This window comes from Polypterus senegalus, chromosome 2 (assembly GCF_016835505.1).
Source record: "Polypterus senegalus isolate Bchr_013 chromosome 2, ASM1683550v1, whole genome shotgun sequence".
NCBI classification, from domain to species: Eukaryota; Metazoa; Chordata; class Cladistia; order Polypteriformes; family Polypteridae; genus Polypterus; species Polypterus senegalus.
Genome location: NC_053155.1, coordinates 292,848,866 through 292,868,091, shown reverse-complemented (window position 1 = coordinate 292,868,091; position 19,226 = coordinate 292,848,866). Strand labels below are relative to the sequence as shown.

General features: G+C 37.4%; 1 protein-coding gene across 15 annotated transcripts in view; it reads right to left on the bottom strand.

Annotated features, from left to right (window-relative positions):
- The window catches only part of nbeaa (neurobeachin a), an 894,135-nt gene that overhangs the window by 452,404 nt on the left and 422,505 nt on the right, over nt 1-19,226 (bottom strand). For all 15 annotated transcript variants that reach the window (XM_039745777.1, XM_039745778.1, XM_039745781.1 and 12 more), the window contains one exon: nt 16,781-17,222. In XM_039745777.1, coding sequence (XP_039601711.1) covers nt 16,781-17,222 — 442 coding nt within the window. The remainder of the gene's footprint in view (nt 1-16,780; nt 17,223-19,226) is intronic.

The window sequence follows — 19,226 nt, the reverse complement described above, 5'->3', positions numbered from 1 at the left end:
TGCTTGCCACAATGATACTTTCATAACCCTGGTCTGGATTAAGTGGGGTTGGGAATGTTATGTATATGTTTTCAGGTGTTAGAATATAACTTTAACAATGAGGATTATAGTGTAGTAGCTTGACATAGCATTTAACATTTTGAAAGTAGAGAACGATTATTATGCTTTATAGTACACGCAGTCCTAATGACAGCAGTGGTCACCTCAAAAAAAATTCATTTTGTAATAGGCATTAATATCATTTAAGTGAAGTGTTTCACTATTTGGTACAGAATTTTTATGAAGCAACTAAATATAAAGGATGACTTAACAAAATGGGATGCAAAGAAATATGCTTAAATCTCAGTGAAAAAAATGAGACAAAATGATGTTTATATCAAAATACAAATAAGTACATGCAATAAGCAGAATTAGCATTCTTTAATGTTACATAGTAAATGAAGTTAACAATAACTGTATTTTACATATTTTATGTATACTGAGGTCTAAAGATTTATATACAGCATTTTAAATTTTTGTTTTCAAATCTTAAAGTTTTGAGAAAAAATTATTTGTATAACTTGTATAAACTAAAAGCAGTTTAGTGTAACTAAGGTATCATTTCATTTTAATCTGGTTTTGTTACAACAGCAAAAATGTGTTGATTCAAAAGTGTAAACAAATATTGTTATATTTTATGCACATATGTCTAAAAATGCCAAAATAAAAAAAAAAATCCATTCAGATTGGTCATAGTGCAATCAATCAAGTAGAGATGAGGCAGCAGGCAGCATTATATTGAACACTAATTGAAAAATTCGCTTGTCTTGAAAAGCTAGAGAGAGGGGTCTCAGGAAGGCAGCTCAAAGCTTCAGAGTTTGAAGTGAAATTTTTGATGTTGTCACTCCCAATCTATTGAGAAGCTGACAGACAATCGAAGGCTTCTGTCTGGGTTGGCAGCTCATTTCGCTGGCAGGTGGCAAACAATTAGACACACCAATTTGTGCCTCCTGATGACATTAAAGCATGAAACAAAGTTGTATGCAGTGCTTGCCGATTTGTGTGAAAGCATTTCAAAAATAATACACTTTGCCGTGGCAACTCATTTCAGGCTGCCACCTTCCATTATGGTTTTGAGCAGTGAAGACGACAGGCCTGGGCCTTGTGTGTTGGAGGGCCGCTTCTGTTTAATCTGTCATCAATGCCCTGGAGACCTTAATCCCCTCCTTTCATCAATATCACCTCATCATTCACGTTCAAAACTACTCCAGTTGCTGCATGTATTAAAAATGGAGTCACTATTGTTTAACATCTCAGGATCTACTCCACCTTTTTTATGTCTCAGTGCGTTTGATTTAAATCATTTGAACAAAAAGAAAACACAGCAAACTTCCAAATGTAATTTTTTTTTCCAACATACAGAAAAAGCCATTTACTTTACCATATTTGGAAAAGTTAAAGTCTCCACAATATAACTGCATGTTAGATAAGTATGAAAAAGGAACTGGCAATAATGTGCATTTATTCTTTGTGGAGTTTACCCTTTCTAATCCCAAAGACATGAAGGTAGGATTTATTGCTATTAAATTGGGCATGAATGAGTGCATTTATACTTCAGTGTCAGGAGTATATAATCAACTGCATGTCAAACAAGGATTTTAAACAAAATGGCAAAAAAGTGTATTAATTACTTGAGGTATAGCAGCAGCAGTATCCCATGTTTTTCCAAGCTGAATATGTACATTTGCTTTATTCTGGATGGTGCAGTGAGTGTCGTGCATTACAGTAAATGGTGATTCTGCACTTCTGCTAAGCCCTGGGTCCAAATTCCAGTTGGAAATTCCCAAGTATGTTCCTCCATTTATGTAAGGTTAATTTTGTTTTGTTAAGAATTCAAAGAAATGCAGAATAGGTTGATTGCTGATCCTAAATTGGACTCATATTTGAGTAAATACTGGTGTTTTGACACAAACTGGTGTTGCATGCAGGGCTGGTTCCTTTCTTAGACTCGACACTAGCATTTTAATAGGTCCTATACAGTAAGAAGAATGTTTTCTATGGGCCTTTTATATTAAACTTTATAGGGTAACCTATAGTTTGAAATGTTCTCATTGCTGTTGTAAATATTACTATATCTACAAATGCAATTTTAGTTACTATTTACTGTTGTATAAAATATGCCACAGTAACTGCTGAGTGCAGGTCTTGCTGATGGTCACTTGTGGATGCTGATATATCCTTCAACTCAGGCCCACCGCCAGGGGGGACAAACGGGACTCTGGTCCAGGGCCCTAACGGAAGGGGGCCCCTCCACGCTTGATTTTTTTTGTATACGTATTTGAAGGTTTTGGCATGTGGGGAGCCGGGGGAAGGCAGAGGGGCTCACACGTACCCAGTTGTCTTTGGCCCAAATATTTCTGGCGGCGGGCCTGTTCACCTGAATAATACAAAACAGAAAACTGATGTTTTTGGTGTCTGAACATAGACTTAGATATACCAATAATCTTTGTTTCTCTTTAGACAGAAATTGGAGAAACCAGATAGCTTATGGCTACTGTATGTTCATTTAACATCATTGCGGCTCACTTTTTCAAATTCTTTAAGTTTGGATCGCTTGATCTATCCCTTTTTAAAGAAGATGTCATAGGCTTTACACTTTCTGTAATAGTGGACTGTGTTATAAATCAGCCTTAACTATAAAACTTGGGGTTAATAATGTTGGATATCCAGTAAACATATAAAATGTGTCCAAAAAAGTTCTGATTCCTTTTTCTCTCTTATAATTTTCTTTTGACTTTATTCCAAGCCAAATTAACAATGTTTTTCTCTATTCTAATATTTCTTGAAATGCACTTGAGATAATCTGAAAACTAGTGGGATGGCACAGTGGTAGCGCTGCTGCCTCGCAGTAAGGAGACCCGGGAGTGGAGTTTGCGTGTTCTCCCCGTGTCTGCGTGGGTTTCCTCCCACAGTCCAAAGACAGGCAGGTTAGGTGCATTGGCGATCCAAAATTGTCCCTAGTGTGTGCTTGGTGTGTGTGTGTGTGTGTGTGTGCCCTGTGGTGGGCTGGCACCCTGCCCGGGGTTTGTTTCCTGCCTTGCGCCCTGTGTTGGCTGATATTGGCTCCGGCAGACCCCCGTGACCCTGTAGTTAGGATATAGCGGGTTGGATAATAGATGAATGAAAACGAGTGAGAAATTATTTTGAGATATCTTGAAATGCATGAAAATACTAAGAGCTGAGAAGTCACAGATATACCCACACTGAAACTTGTGACCTGTATCTGCATGATTTTATGCAGTGAGCTGCTGCCACATGATTAACTGATTAGATAAGTGCATGGATAAGCAGGTGTTCCTAATAATTTGGACAGACAGACAGACAGACAGACAGACAGACAGACAGACAGACAGACAGATAGATAGATAGATAGATAGATAGATAGATAGATAGATAGATAGATAGATAGATAGATAGATAGATAGATAGATAGATGGATGTTAGTATGATCTTATAATCTTTGATTCATTCTTCAGCAAACTTCTAATCTGCAGAGAGAAACTGTCCCTGAATCTACTCATTCAAGTGCCAATGGTCCTGTACTGTTTTCCAGAGGTAAGGAGTGAAAAGATAAACTATGTAGGATGAATGAAGTTTTTAAATACACTGTTTGCCATTCTAAGCCAGCTAGGATAATATATGCCCTAAATAGAAGGCAGCTAGGATTCTGTGCCATCTTCATAACTTTCAGCAGCACTTCATATTTTGAGCTGAGCAGATGCCTTACCAAGATGCAATTCTGCCATTGAGGATTGACTCCATTGTGTACCTGTAGAAATATCCAAGAACAGATGGGGAAATAAGAGCTGTCCTAAAACAAAGGTGTTGGTGAGCATTTCTGATAACACCTGAAAGTGTTGTGTCCATTTCAACTCATCTATGTTATTCAATCAAAGAAATGTAAAAAAAACTGCTCACCCTTTCAACGGCATCCTTTCTGCCGTAGATAGCACTGTGGTCTGTCTTCTGATTCCTGAAGTCTATAAAGAGCTCTTTGGTTTTGCTGACATTAAGGGTGAGACTTTTGTCCTGACACCATTAAGTCAGCAGGTAAACCTCTTTCATGTAAACCATCTCATCATTATTGGTGATCAGTCCTCTATGATGGTGGTGTCATCTGCATCACACAGTCATAGGTGAACAAGGAACACCACGTTAAGGGTCAACATGGAGGATGTGATGCTGCCAATCCAAACACGATGAGCTCTATTAATTAGGATGTACACAATCCAGCTGCAGATGGTGGCACTATGTCCTAATTTGAGGAGTTTCATTGTCAGCACCACACTTTTAAATGCTGAGCTGTAGTCTATAAACAGAACTCCGGCAAAAGAGTTAATTACTGATGTTGCTAAAAGTATTAATAACCATCTGCTATACAAAGAAGAGTTTCACAATTTTTCATGAAACATGTTGAAACTGACAATAGTAATCTACCATTTTTATTCTATACTTCATTTCACTTTGTATTTAGAGCTTGACATATTATTTAAAAAAATAAAAGAAATGAGAACGACATGGACAACATTATTGGAATCCCTTAGAAGTTAAAAGGTATAATTGAATTGTAGCAATATCTCAAGTAGACTAATTACTGCAACTATTATCACAGGTGATTCAAGTCTTATAATTATTCACTTAGCCTATCTGGAACAAACAACTCACTCAGCTATGTTGTGTTATTGTGTGAATCACAGTGAACATGGACAAGAGAAGGAAAAGCAGACAGTTGTTCAAGGAGAAAAGGTACCAGACAAGCATGGTCAAGGAAAAGGCTGCAATATTGTCTCCAAAATACTTCACGTTCTTGTGAGCTAATATTATCAAGAAGTTTGGGAACATAGCCAACCTTCCTGGATATGGCTACAAAAAGGAAAAGCGAAGTCAGATTGAACAGAAGGATATTTCAAATGGTGAAGAAAGAACCAATGAAAACATCAAGACAGATTCCAGGTGAGGTCCAAGATCAAGTACAACTGTTTCAAGTCAAGCCATCTGTCGCTGTCTGAATGGGTTGCATGGTGGAAGACCAAGGAAGATCCCTTCTTTAGAGACCAAGACAAAAAAAAACCTTAACCAGAGTTTCCTAAAATGCATGTTGACACACCACAGTCCTTCTGGGAGAATCCTCTTTGGACAGGTAAAACTAACTTAGTGCTTTTTGGTAAGGTATAGCAGCTCTGTGTTCACAGAGGACAAACCCATGCTTCCAAAATAAAAAAAACGGTTTCCCTAATGTGAAAATGAAGGAGGCTCACTGATATTATGGGGTTGCTGTGCTACCTTAGACTCCGGATGCCTTGAATATCTCCAGGGCACAATTAAAAATTATAAGATTATTAAGGAAATCTGGAGCAAAGCATAATGTTTAATTTAAGAAAGCTCTGTCTTAGTTGCAGGTCAAAGGTCCATTTGCAGGATTATGACCCAAAACATACATTTAACAGCACTCATGAATGTTTACAAAGAAAATACTGGAACGTTCTGAAGTGGCCAGCTATAGGTCCTGTTTCAAGTGGAATGGAACATTAAAAGAGCCAAAACTCTCAGGAACCCATCAAACGTAAAGGAACTTGAGCAGTATACTCAAGAACAGTGTGCCAAATTGCCAGTTAAAGGGATAAGAAGTCTCATTCAGAGCTAGAGAAAGTGCTTGATTGTAGTTAATGCCTCAAAAAGGTGTGTGACAAAATGAAGTTAACAGTTCCAATAATTCTGTCCATGCCATTTTCTTTTGATTTATTAGAGAAAAAAAGATAAATCCTAAATCAAAAGCAAAGATTCCACTCAAAGGAATATGGAATAAAGAATGGCAAGTGCCAGCTTCTTTTTATAGTTTCATCTTTCTTCATGGAAAGTTGTCACTCTTTTTTTATAAATTAGTGGAAGGTACCAATACTTTTGCCCACAGCTATATCTATATGGTATGAGTATAATGAATATGGCAACCCTCTGTGGAGTAGGTGAGACAATTTGCAAACTAGATCTGATCATGACTACCTGGATTATTTTTTGAATGTGTCTCAGAGTACTTCATCATGATTAGAATATCAACACTCTATAGCTATTCAAATAGTCCACTTCTGTTTTCTTAAGCATAGGGATAAATGTTGTGCTATTAGAGCAGGTGAGGACCACAGATTCTCTCAGCAAAATATTAAAGATGCCAATGAAGGTGTCTGCTACTTGGTTGCTACAGGTTTTCAAAAATGGACTGGATGCCTTATGCACATCAACTTGCTTAAAAAGTCATCTTTAAGTTATGTACCGAAACTAAGAATGATGAATGATATAGTAAAAAAAGCTAAAGTCGTAACCATTCTGCTGTCAAATAAACGCCATTGTTTTTTTGTTAAACTAAGGAATCGCTCAACCCAAGGGCCGTGCTACACGCCAGCCACTTCGCATCTCTGCCGCTCGCATTGTGAAGAGGGGGGCTGAACGCACGCTGCTGGCTTGCTGCTGCTGCTGCCGAGCTGCGTGTTCTTCTTGTCGTGCTGCGCATCGATCATTTAAAAGCCTGTGCACCAGCTGTCCTTTTGTCTCATTGCCTTGTCTCGCGGGACGTTAAAGTGTCTCCGAGAAAATGACGTATCGTCTCCCTTCCAAACCTTCCAAGATTTTTTTTTAAAAAAGAGAGATAATTTTAACCTCATTATTATTGAACTGTGAGGATGCACAAGTTAATACACTACACAGATCAAGTACTTGTGCCTTCTTTATTAGTGGCAGCGGGGAGCAGTGTATGCCAGTGCCGTTTTACCAAACTTCAGAGACACATTTATGTGGAGTTTTTCCAGTTTACAACATGTCCTAGCAGATTTTCACCCGGACTTTCTTACTTCACCCGAAATACCAAAGCATCCTAAGACATGTATATGTGTAAATGTCCCTGGTGCAAGTGAGTGTGGGCGAGTGCATGATGAACTGGTATTCCACCGAGGGCTACTTCCTAATTTTACACGAACCTAAATAGAATAAAGCACTTTAAGTAAATATGTAGATGGAATTCTTTAGGTATTTCAAGACAACTGTTGAAACAAAAAGAAAATAAAAGTTAAAGAGTAGTTGTCTTAAATACTGTGGGAGTTTAACACCAAAATCATTGTTAATGTTCACTGTATTTGTGAAATTAAAAATGCTCACAAGCATATAAACTATATACTACATTTTTTGACATAATATGATAAAAATACAGCTGTCAAGCAATTACAATTTTTAATTGTAATCATTCGCAAAATGTCACTTGATTAATTTTGATTAATTGTGTGTTTAACCAATGTCCACAGTGCCTTTCCTATAAATCCTTGACATGTGACACAAATGTCCAGAGTGAAGGTGATGTGTAAGAATTGTCAGACCTTACTGAATGATGTATCTTGGCCCCATATCTTCAATTATTTTTAGCGGCCTGCAGTCTGATGCAGTCCATTTTGCAAGTTAGAAGTCAAGCATTAAATTCATGGATTGCCATCTGCTGCAGATTTGGCTACTTGATGTTAGTTTTTATTAGAGGCATCATTAATGTTTTGTTCTTAAGTGATAAACCAAGGACATTGTACATCTGTAATATTTCAAATGTACAAGTATGCCCAGGGATCTTTTATGACCACAGAGTCAGGACCTCAGTTTAACATCTCATCCATTTTTACAGCACAGTATCTCCATTACTGCACTTGGGTATTGGGATCCACACACAAATCCCAGGGTAGGTGGCCTATGATGGCCTCAACAAAACACCTCTTCCAGCAGCAACCTAAGCTTTTCGTAGATTGTTTCCCATGCAAGTACTGCCCCACTTGAAGTGCATGTGGCATGGCTGCTGTATACTCAGGGGTTTACACTTACACAGCATCATGTAATTATTGACCTAATTTTAAATAAAAGTAAACCTGTCAAATTAATGTAAAAAGGCAGAATATAAGAAACGTTACAGGGGAGAACATTAACAACATGCTGGAGTGTTATCATATACAATGTCTTATGAAACAAAGGATATAGTTCATAGCAAGATGTACCAAAGGTTATGAAATTTGGTAACAATGTAGGTATTTAAAGAAAATGAAAATGCAATTGTGTACCTGTAAAATATTGTTAAAAAAATAACATCGACTTTTTTGCTTACATTACCAGGAGAACATGAAAAATGAAATGTCTTACATTTATATTATTTAGTATAAAAACAAACTCCAGGCTAGGGTTGACAAATACTTTCTGGTCAGTACCGAATGCAAAGTGGGACACCAATTCTGAATAGGGCTCATGAAGTAATCTGAACACAGATCATATAAAAATACTGCAAAAGGCAGTAAGTTCAATACCTAATAACATGAATTTAAATTATTATGAATATGTTTTCCCATGATTAATTAAATTAAGAGGCCTATTTTATATTAAGTGTCCTAACATAATTCATTTTTAGATATGTCTCTATGCTACCTTCATTGTTTCAAATCAATGAGTAGTGGTATCAGATGTCTGAGGACTGAGAAAAACAATTTAGTTATAAATGCATGAACTGTTACCACTCTAATAACTGAAACTGGGAAGCACTTGTTAACACAGACATTTGTTGTGGGATATTAAAATTAACAACCAAGTCAGGGAGTTGAATGGGCACACTGATGGTGTTTAAAAACAGCTTGAGATGAGATAGTTAGCTACTAGCTTACCAGTGGAGCTTGATGGACTGAATTTACAAAATGAGTTTTGTTCTTATCAGGGATTTTCAGTTTGGTTCTGCAGTGGCAAATTTGGTTTGTCTGATTCAGTACTAAACTGTCAGTTGTAATTGTAGAAGTGAACAAAAACAAGTTTAAAAAGAATGAACGCATATCTGCTGTGTTAAAATATTAATCAAATACATTTATACATTTTTTAGAAGCAAATTACTTAAAGTAGCTTTTTCACTTGTTATCAAGGTGCAAACAGGAAAAAAGACTGCAATATCTACTGTAGTTGGGATCTGTAGAAGCTGAAATCTTCCTTAAGATCTTTACTATTATAAGATGTTTGATTTGTGTGAAATAAAGGGGCTTATTTATAGTATCATATTACTTACAATATAAGATGGCTTCAAATTTAAGGTGCACCCTCTTAAAAATTGACTTTCAGGAAAAAAGTATTGGTATATATAATAATTGCAATTAAATATATAATAATGCATGAACAATAAGGAACACCTTGCCTGATGAAGGGGTCTTAGCTGCCTCGAAAGCTTGCATTTGTAATCAATTCAGTTAGCCAATAAAAGGTGTCATTTCACCCTACTTTCTCCTGAACAATAAGGAAAACTGAAATACCACTGTTATTTCCCCTTTTTTATTTAACAGACAGAATATGTTAGTTCTAAGGCCATTTAAGGTACTGGATATTAGACTTGTGTGCATTGGCGATCCAAAATTGTCCCTAGTGTGTGCTTGGTGTGTGTGTGTGTGTGTGTGTGCCCTGTGATGGGCTGGCACCCTGTCCGGGGTTTGTTTCCTGCCTTGCACCCTGAGTTGGTTGGGACTGGCTCCAGCAGACCCTCGTGACCCTGTAGTTAGGATATTAAGGGTTGGATAATCAATGAATGGATGGATATTAGACTTGGGACTTTTTTTCTTTTTGTTGATTTGCTTTAACAAGCCAAATATAAAATTGTTTTCCCCTGACAAGCTCACACACACACACACACACAGAGATGATCACATTCTATTCACAAGTCGCCCATGCCAAATCACAAAAAACACTATATAAAGATTTTTCAGGTGTAACGATATAAATATCTTGAATTTAAGATAATGGTCAATTTTAAGTTTGGAAAAATATAAAAAAATAAAATTTTAAAGTGCCAGCAATGGGTAGATCATTTTCTTAATATGCAGTATATACATATTATTCACATAAATGTCAGCAAAAAACTTTGGGGATTTTTCTTAAGGTTCTCCAGTTTTCTTCACTCAGGCCAGCGATATGTGTATTTGGTTAAGTGATGATTCTAAATTGTTCCCTTGGGCTTAAGTGGATCATGTGTCCAGGGTTTCTGTCTGGTGCCACGTGCCAAAAGACCCAGAATGAGATAAGTGGACTTGAGAATGTTATGTTACATGCACTTTATATATTACAAACCTTATGCAGTAAGAAGCCATAGTCACTAACTAACCAATACATGGCATTTCATAACCTATAACTGCAGACAAAGAAGTCAAGGGAAGTGAGGAACTTGGAAAGAAATGACGAGTCTTTTCCTTTTCTGGTCACCTCCTTTTAAACAACTCACAAACTTGGTGATGTCTTAGTCTGATATTAGTACAGCAGGGTAAAGTCCACAAAAATAGTTTTGAATTCTTTCATCTTCAAATAATAAAAAAACATAGAACCTTTTATGATTTTTCTGTTGTTTGTCTTAGTTTTTAGTCAAAAAACCTGCGTTCTGACTAAGGAACACCTAAAAATTGTAGAGTATACATGGCCTGCTTTCATACCAGCTTTTTCATGTTTCTGTAATGCCATATTCAAGCACCTTCTTATTCATTACAATCCCTTGTCCCATACATACATCCATATAACGAGTCAGTAGTAAACGGCTTATATCTAATAGTTAAAGCTAATTTTCATTCAACCTGTTCTTTGAATTTAGAGAGGCTTTTCACTTCTTTTTCAGTTCCAAAACATTTAGCAGGCAACATATTCCTAAAGGTATTTATGCATTTTTTATTGGATTATTTAACAGATTTAGCACTAAAATGAGTGATTAAATTTGACAAACAGACAGATGCATGTGGGCGGCATGGTGACGCGCAGTGGTAGCGCTGCTGCCTCGCAGTTAGGAGACCCGGGTTCGCTTCCCGAGTCCTCCCTGCGTGGAGTTTGCATGTTCTCCCCATGTCTGTGTGGGTTTCCTCCCACAGTCCAAAGACATGCAGGTTAGGTGGATTGGCGATTCTAAATTGGCCCGTGGGTGTGCTTGGTGTGTGGGTGTGTGTGTCCTGCGGTGTCCTGCGGTGGGTTGGCACCCTGCCCAGGATTGGTTCCTGCCTTGTGCCCTGTGTTGGCTGGGATTGGCTCCAGCAGACCCCCGTGACCCTGTGTTTGGATTCAGCGGGTTGGATAATGGATGGATGGATGGACAGATGCATTTAGTTCTGCACATCCTGCAATGATCCATCATCCATCCATTATCCAACCCACAGGGTCATGGGGGTCTGCCGGAGCCAATCCCAGCCAACACAGGGCACAAGGCAGGAAACAAACCCTGGGCAGGGTGCCAGCCCACCACAGGGCGCACACACACACCCACACACTAAGGACAATTCAGAATCGCCAATCAATCACCTAACCTGCATGTCTTTGGACTGTGGGAGGAGACCGGAGCACCCAGAGGAAACCCACGCAGACACAGGGAGAACATGCAAACTCCACGCAGGGAGGACCCAGGAAGCAAACCTCAGTCTCCTAACTGCGAGACAGCAGCGCTATCCATCATCTATTTTCCTTTTATTCCAAGTAGACCTATCCCAGTAATGTTAAGTGCAAAGCAAGAACTAAGATGTGGAACAAGTCCATAGAGGGCCATAGTCACACAAACTCCACAAGGAGCACATTTAACTTTTTTGTAAAACCAATATACTGCTTTAAGACGTCTACTGACAGATGGCAGCATACCCATTTTCTATGAAAGGTCTGCATGTTCTTTCCATTTTCTTTCAAACTCCTAGGATATGAATGTAGTGTTACTTAAATGCAGTACACTGATCTTGCACGAAATTGCCCCTGAAAATGTTAGAAAATAGCTGAATTTAGGAGTTTCTAGGGATGCAGGGGGGCTCTAGATGGGGTTGCACCTTTGTAACCTGTCTGTTGCATCCTGTATCTTACATTGTTGGATGGATGGCCACACTAGTTCTCATCCTTTACCTAATCTCTTACGTTTGGCTCCTAGTGTTACACTCCATGCTGGGACATTGCTATAGCAGGTTGGCTAAACAACGTAAAGAGTTTATGTTTAACATGACAGCACTAGGCACATGAACTCTCTGCATGGAGTCACCCACTAGGACAGAAGAGCTACATAGTTAGTTAGAACTCTATGGCCATATGTTCATGACCTTGGTCAAGCACTTTTTACATTGTAGATGTAGATATTAGCTGTTGTTCAGATCCCAGTGCAATGTGGGTGTCCTGAGAGGGACAAACAGTATGCAGGGGTGGACTACCAGATGTTTCATGTCTTTGGTCCATTCAATATTTTCCTAATCACAAAGCAATTTGATTAAAACAAAAGACCTAGTTGTTCATGTATGATCTTAACTTGGGTATCGCTTATAAAGACAGCGGCTTATAGCACGCCAGACTGCTGTGACCAATATCAAATACACACATACCTACTAGTGAGCAACATAGCAAAATTGCAAAGCAAGTCTGTAAGGCAAGGAAGAGAAATACAACTGTAAAGTAACTAGGGCAGTGAGGGCAAGAATATTAAAAGTGAATCATAGCCTCTTATTGTTTACCATGATATAAATAAGGTAATAATGAACACACACTTTGTTATGGATTTTTAAAAAAAAGAGGAGAGGACAAGGCAAACGTTCAGTTACTGCCTCAATACTAGTTGCAAGTGAAAAGAGTCATAATTACAAGCAGCATTATTATACAAATAAATGGAAAATAACTTAAGTAGCAGTGAGTGCAGGGTGAAGATAACATCTCAACAAAGTCAGAGAATGTATGGTGCTGTATGCATAAATCATTCAGAAACCACATACAAAAGTTGTCCTTTGTGTTCAGGAAACTAATTTTAAACCTGAAAAGGTGAGAAGGCTCAGTAATATTCGACTGTATGCTGTACTAGTCAGCCTACAAGAACTAACTAACTGAGGTAATGCTGTGTCACTTCATTAAATGTACAACATGGAAATTAAAATGTACATTGAAGCAGCAGGTAACTCGGCCCAACTGAAGGGCTTTCTGAGTAGATGACCTACAATATCCAGCAGCTGGTTGATCACAGGTATAAACACATAATGTACCAGTCAATACAAAGACATTACCTTTAAGACATCAACACAAATTTGCATTTCTCATTTCCTTTTGCATGCAAATATTTACACATTTTGTTTCTCATGTTTAGAAGTGTCTGTAAGTTTCCCACTGTTGTTTAGCATACCATAAAACTGTGCTGTCTCAACCAGGGTTTGTTCTTTGGCATTTGTATGGTTTTTTTCTGTGTCTTCTTTGTTATTGTAATGTATGCTTTCACTAATGTTTATTGTATTTATATATTTTTGTTAGTATTATTATGTTTATTTATTTACTATGTATTATATGTTCTCATTTGTTTCTTGTGTTTGTAGGAGTAAACCCAAGAAGTGGGTCCACTCTGGTGTCATGACTAAAGGACTGTTTAGTGGTTCCTTAATGTTCGGAGAGTGCTGTTCTTGTGAGTATTGATTTTTCTGGCTTCTTGCTTATTTTTCTACTGTTTTCGGATTTGGAATACTAGATTGAGAATTTAGATTTCTTTCTGTGGCTTTCCTTGTTACTCAAACCCTTTTTACCTTTGCATTTTTGCCTTGATATTATTTTTATTTATAATATTCTTTTTTAGTTTATTTTAATAAACATCACTATTTATAAAGATTTTGTATTGGACTTGTCTCTCAAAGAAGGAGTTTTCACAGTTCCACTTCCTTGTTGATATTTATGCATATTCTCTATATTTTAGAACATTTTAAGATAATTTTTGAATTTTTAAAACCAGATCCTCTTTTTAGGCCTATGTGACCAAAGCCTGCTTATGATGTTTTAGTTCAGGCTGCCTTGGGTGAGGCTTTGTTTTATGGGTCTCTTAGAGGCCTTCCACTATTTCTCCATTTTGTGTGCCATTTTTCAAAAAATAGGTTTTTTTTTTCAAAATCCATAAAAGAAGAAGAATTTCACCTGGTATATAGGATCAAGTGGTATTTTTCACACAACTACAAAGAAGGGGCCAGCTAAACTTCAGGTATTGTGCAAATGATTACTAGGCGTCTCTCTGCAATGCAATTCAGCTGTCCACAGAAAAGGCTATGGAGTATTTGAAGAAATCAATGAAGCAACTGAAATCCCAATCAAGAGAACATCTCTTTTTAAAACAAAGCCTGATAAAGTGATTAACAATAGTAACAGACAGATGGAGAGGTGGGTTCAACAGTACCTGAAGCTGTATTCTAGAGAACTCTCAGTCTCTCTGACAGCAGACAGCAGACCTACCTGTCTTCAATGAAACATACGCAGAACCTACAGAGGATACACTTAGAAAAGCTATCAATGCACTAGCCTATGGAGCAGCTTCCAGTAATGACTCTATACTGTCAAAAATCATAAAAATTGGGAAGCTAGAATTACTGGACCCACTCTATGGGCTTCTCTGTCTTTGCTGAAGATAGGACAATGTACCGCAATATATGCAAGATGCCAAGGTTATCACCTTAAATAATACAAAGGTGACTGTAATGATCACAATAATCATCCCAGCATCCTCCTACTTAATACTGTGGGAAAGGTCTTCGTCTAAGTCTTCTTCAATACTGTAGACTTCAGACTCTTGCAAATCTTGTCTGTCCTGAATTGCAGTGATCAACAAAGATAACAGCTTACTTGGAATTGGTAGTACAGTAATCCCTCCTCGATCGCGGGGGTTGCGTTCTAGAACCCCCCGCGATAGGTGAAAATCCGCAAAGTAGAAACCATATGTTTGTATGTTTATTTTTATATATTTTAAGCCCTTATAAACTCTCCCACACTGTTTATAAATATTCTCTGCACAGTTATACAGTAAACCTTTGTTTATTGTGGTTAATCCGTTCCAGACTCAACCGCGATCAATGAATTTCCACGAAGTAGGATTCTTTATTTATAAATCTAATATTTTCGCAGTTGGAGCATAGAAAACCTGTTTACGACCTTCTAAATACGTTTTTTAACATTAGAGCCCCCTAGACATGAAATAACGTCCTTTAGTCAAAAGTTTAAACTGTGCTCCATGACAAGAAGATGACAGTTCTTTCTCACAATTAAAGGAATGCAAACATATGTTCCTCTTCAAAGGAGCGCCGTCAGGAGAAGAGAATGTCAGAGAGAGAGAGAGAAAAAAGCAAACAATCAAAAATCAACACGTGCTGTTGGGCTTTTAAGTATGAGAAGCACCGCGATAAAGCGGCCGCAATGAAAGGATCAATGTGAAGGTAGTCTTTCAGCATTTTTTAGAGGAGCATCCATATCTTCTAAGCAAACAGCCTCTGTGCAAACAGCCCCTCTGGTCACACCCCCTCCGTCAGGAGCAGAGAATGTCAGAGAGAGAGAGACAGAGAAAAGCAAACAATCAAAAATCAATAGGTGCTGTTAGAGCTTTTAAGTGTGTGAAGCACCGTGCAGGTATATCATTGTGGAGTTTTATTTAATACGTAATATGTGCTCTGATTGGGTAGATTATCAGACATCTTGCAATAGCATCCCTTGTGTGAAATCAACTGGGCAAACAAACTGAGGAAGCGTGTACCATAAATTAAAAGACCCATTGTCCGCAGAAATCTGTGATATATATTTAGATATGCTTAATATGCTTACATTAAAATCCACGATGGAGTGAAGCTGCGAAAGTCAAAGCACGATATAGCGAGGGATCACTGTACGCCAAGTGGACTGCTGTGAGCAGTGAAGGTCACTACATATTGCTTTCATTGATCTGAACAAGGCATTTGACCTCATCACCAGATGTGGGTTATTCCAGTTACTGAAAAGGATAGCATGCACTCCATGGCTGCTTAGTATCATTGGCTCTTTCCACAAGAATATGAAGACCGTAGTAAACCATGATTGTTCTACTATTGAAGCCTTCAGCATCTACACTGGTGTTAAGTAACACTTTTTTAATTTTGTTCTTCCTATTGCTATAATTTACGTTCTTCGACTTAGATGGAGGGATCTGGTCAGATGGAAATCTACTTAGTCCCATGTATTTTTAATTGCTATAAACAAGGTCCATTAGGTCATCATCAGACAGCTACTATGTGCTACTTTTCATAATAAGGGCATTCTGACACACCCTAAATATGGATCTGGTCTTGTCTTCAACATGTTTTTTCATGGATGCTGCCTCAAAAATCAGTATTTGGAATAAAGAGTTAAAGGTTGATGACAACGTCTCATACCTTGGCTTCACAGTCATCAGCAACTTATCATTAAATTCTGAAGCTGACAAGTACATAGCGGGCTCTCCCAGCTTCCAGCTCTACTTGGAGAAATTGTCAAACTAGGCCTTCTGAATGAGTCCAGAAGATCTTTATAAAAGGAATAACCACCAAAGAGTTGCAAAACAATGAAATGTAATGTAATAGGTTGCAAAGAATGACAGATTAAATTATAAAGAAAGAGTGGGTACTGCAGCCTCAGTCTGCTGATGATTTTTCATCAAATATTCAGGACAAGAAATGTAAATCTTGTTAAACGATTTTTCTTCCAGTCATGACTTATTACTCATCCATCTTTCCAAAGCTATTCATTTCACCAGAATAATGGTTACCATCAGTATAAATTCTGTCCATCTTTAATAAGCAAATCTAAATTGACACCATGGAAGCATATCACTTAGATCATATTACTGTATTGAAAACTGACACATTACTTTTAACACAAGTCAAGAAATAAAACTAAAATGTTCTGGCACTAATAGCAAGCAGCAGCACATGCTCAAATGTATTTCAATAAACAGCCATACCTGTCAAAAGAGTGGAACTGCATGGGCAGAATGACCTGTGCTTCTCTTTTCACAGAAGGGTCTGGATATGGTAGGGGTTCAGGTCCTGATTCTGGTCCTTCAACAGGAGCTGCCACCAAGCTCTTCAGGATCTCTTTGACATTGATTCCTTTGTTACCTTGGCTTATGCTTGATATAGAAGATGCAGGCTTTAGAATTTCACTTGGACTTTCTGGTAAGCTGTCCTGTGATTTCTTCACTTCTGATGATAAAGTTGACAGAAGCTCACTCATGGCATCAGGGCCTGCACTTTGTTCAAGATCTGTGCCATTCAGTACATTGGAGACCTGCTCTTCTCCAATCCCTGAATCTGTGTGTGGCAGGGAACTCTCAATATGTAGATCTTCAATGGGGGTTATGTTTTCTTTATCCTTAATATTTTCAGAAAATGAAGCTGGGTTCTCTACAGTAAAAGAAAACACAACACACTCAATATTGCAAAACAAATAAAATTGACTATGATAAAATTTAACATCAATTTTTTAAAAATGCATTCATGCATAATTCAAAAAGACAATATTCAAAACAGCAGGAAATGCAATATAATGCAACAAAAGTCTACTCACAGGCCAAAAAAAACATAATTTATGCCTTTGTTAGAGGAAGCAAGCTCTTACAAATTATTTAGGGGTTGCCTTTGATGCACTAGTCAATATGAAGAAGCAATTAATAAGGAAATTTAAATTGTCGGGTTATATTGTAAAAACTCCTGAATATAAATTTAAGGACAAAATGCTCGTACTGCTTCTGCAATTTAGGCTACAGTACCTGGGATTTAACACAGGGCTTTAAAACGGTCAAATGCATCGATAAAAATGACCTAGCTTTTTCACAGAAAGGGACACGAGAATCAGAAACAAACTCCTGAGTTATGTTGTTGAACCAGAAATATTCACAACTTTTAAAAAGCACCTGAATCAAATATTGGGACAAATTAGCTGCTTGTTAAAACCAAGCAAGGAGAATTGTCTAAATGGTGTCCTCTTGTTTGTCAAAAGTCTAATATTCTTAGGCTAACTATACTAAACAACCAAAGAGTTGTATTTGAACACAAACTGTGACTATTCGGTCTATTTAGTGAATAAGAACAAATTTGTGAGAAGAGAGTATCTTGTCCACAGACCCAAAAAGAGAGTGCATGAGCAAACTTGTGTCATGTTATAATAGGAGTGGGTATCCTTAGGTGCCGCTAGGGAATGATAATGCCAAGATACGTAGTAAAGCAATGTTCAAGAAAGGCTCTATGATTAGGATGGAAGATTACAGATATTGTTAGTGTCTGTGTTTTCTTTTTTTTTGGGCTGGGTGACCTTAATCATAATGGGTACATATTGATAAGAGATGCTTATTTTGTGAGGTTTCCCAATTACTTTCCAGAGGGCAAAATTATACTCTTCAACAAGTTATTCTGTAAAGCAGGAGGTTAGAAGGAAGGAAAGCAGTAAGTTGCTATTTTGGTATGAAGCCAGATAGCAAAAGATCGATATTTATATCTTAAAAAGACATAGTTGATGAGCAGGGAAATAGTATTGCTGTTGATTGTGAGGGAGTATGATTTGTAATATTATTAAGATTTTATGTACATATATTTGTGTATTTTTGGGTTTCTGGGATTGCAGATCACATTTTTGTAGTGTAACTTTTGATTTTGATTCTGTCCTAAAAAGTTGATTCTGGCTAACGTCGTTTTTATTAATGTGAGCCCCTTGGAAGAATCGTATGCCATTCTTTGTTACATCAATGAGGTCATGGTGGTGATGCTATAAATATTAAACTATTTCAGCATTCCCTTTTCCTTGTTGGATAAGAAAACATTCAGTTTGGTATAGTTAATCTATTTTCATGCTATGTTGATTTTTGATTTCCTGACTCTCATGTTCATCTTTGATTTTTGTCTTACTCCTTGGCTTGCGAATTCTTAGTTCTATTTCACTTCCCAGTTATAACTTTGCTTCTCACTCTGGCCATGTTTAGTTTTCATTACCATCTCCTGGCCTTTTGCTACTCTCAATAATACTCAAATAATATGTTAGTCCCTTAACAAGGTTGCCAGGTATCCTTTGGTTTAATGGATGAATCATATTTCAATACAAAATCATTCTCATAAACAGTACAAAGTGACTAGAACATACACCAGAATACTAATGGAGTGTGAAGGTGTGATTAAAAACATTTGATAGGAGATCTGCAGGGAAGGTTTATCTACTCTGACTGCTTACTTGTAATCCTAACCAAAATTAAGTAAATTTACACAAAATAGTTTTTTGTGATATTTATTACTCTTATTAATTTTACAGAACAACAGTATCTTATTTATTACACATTATCTAATTTTATTTGGCTTCAATAGTTTGTGCTTTGAATAGCACTACTGCCTCTCAGCTCCTGGTAAATCTGTTCATCTCTT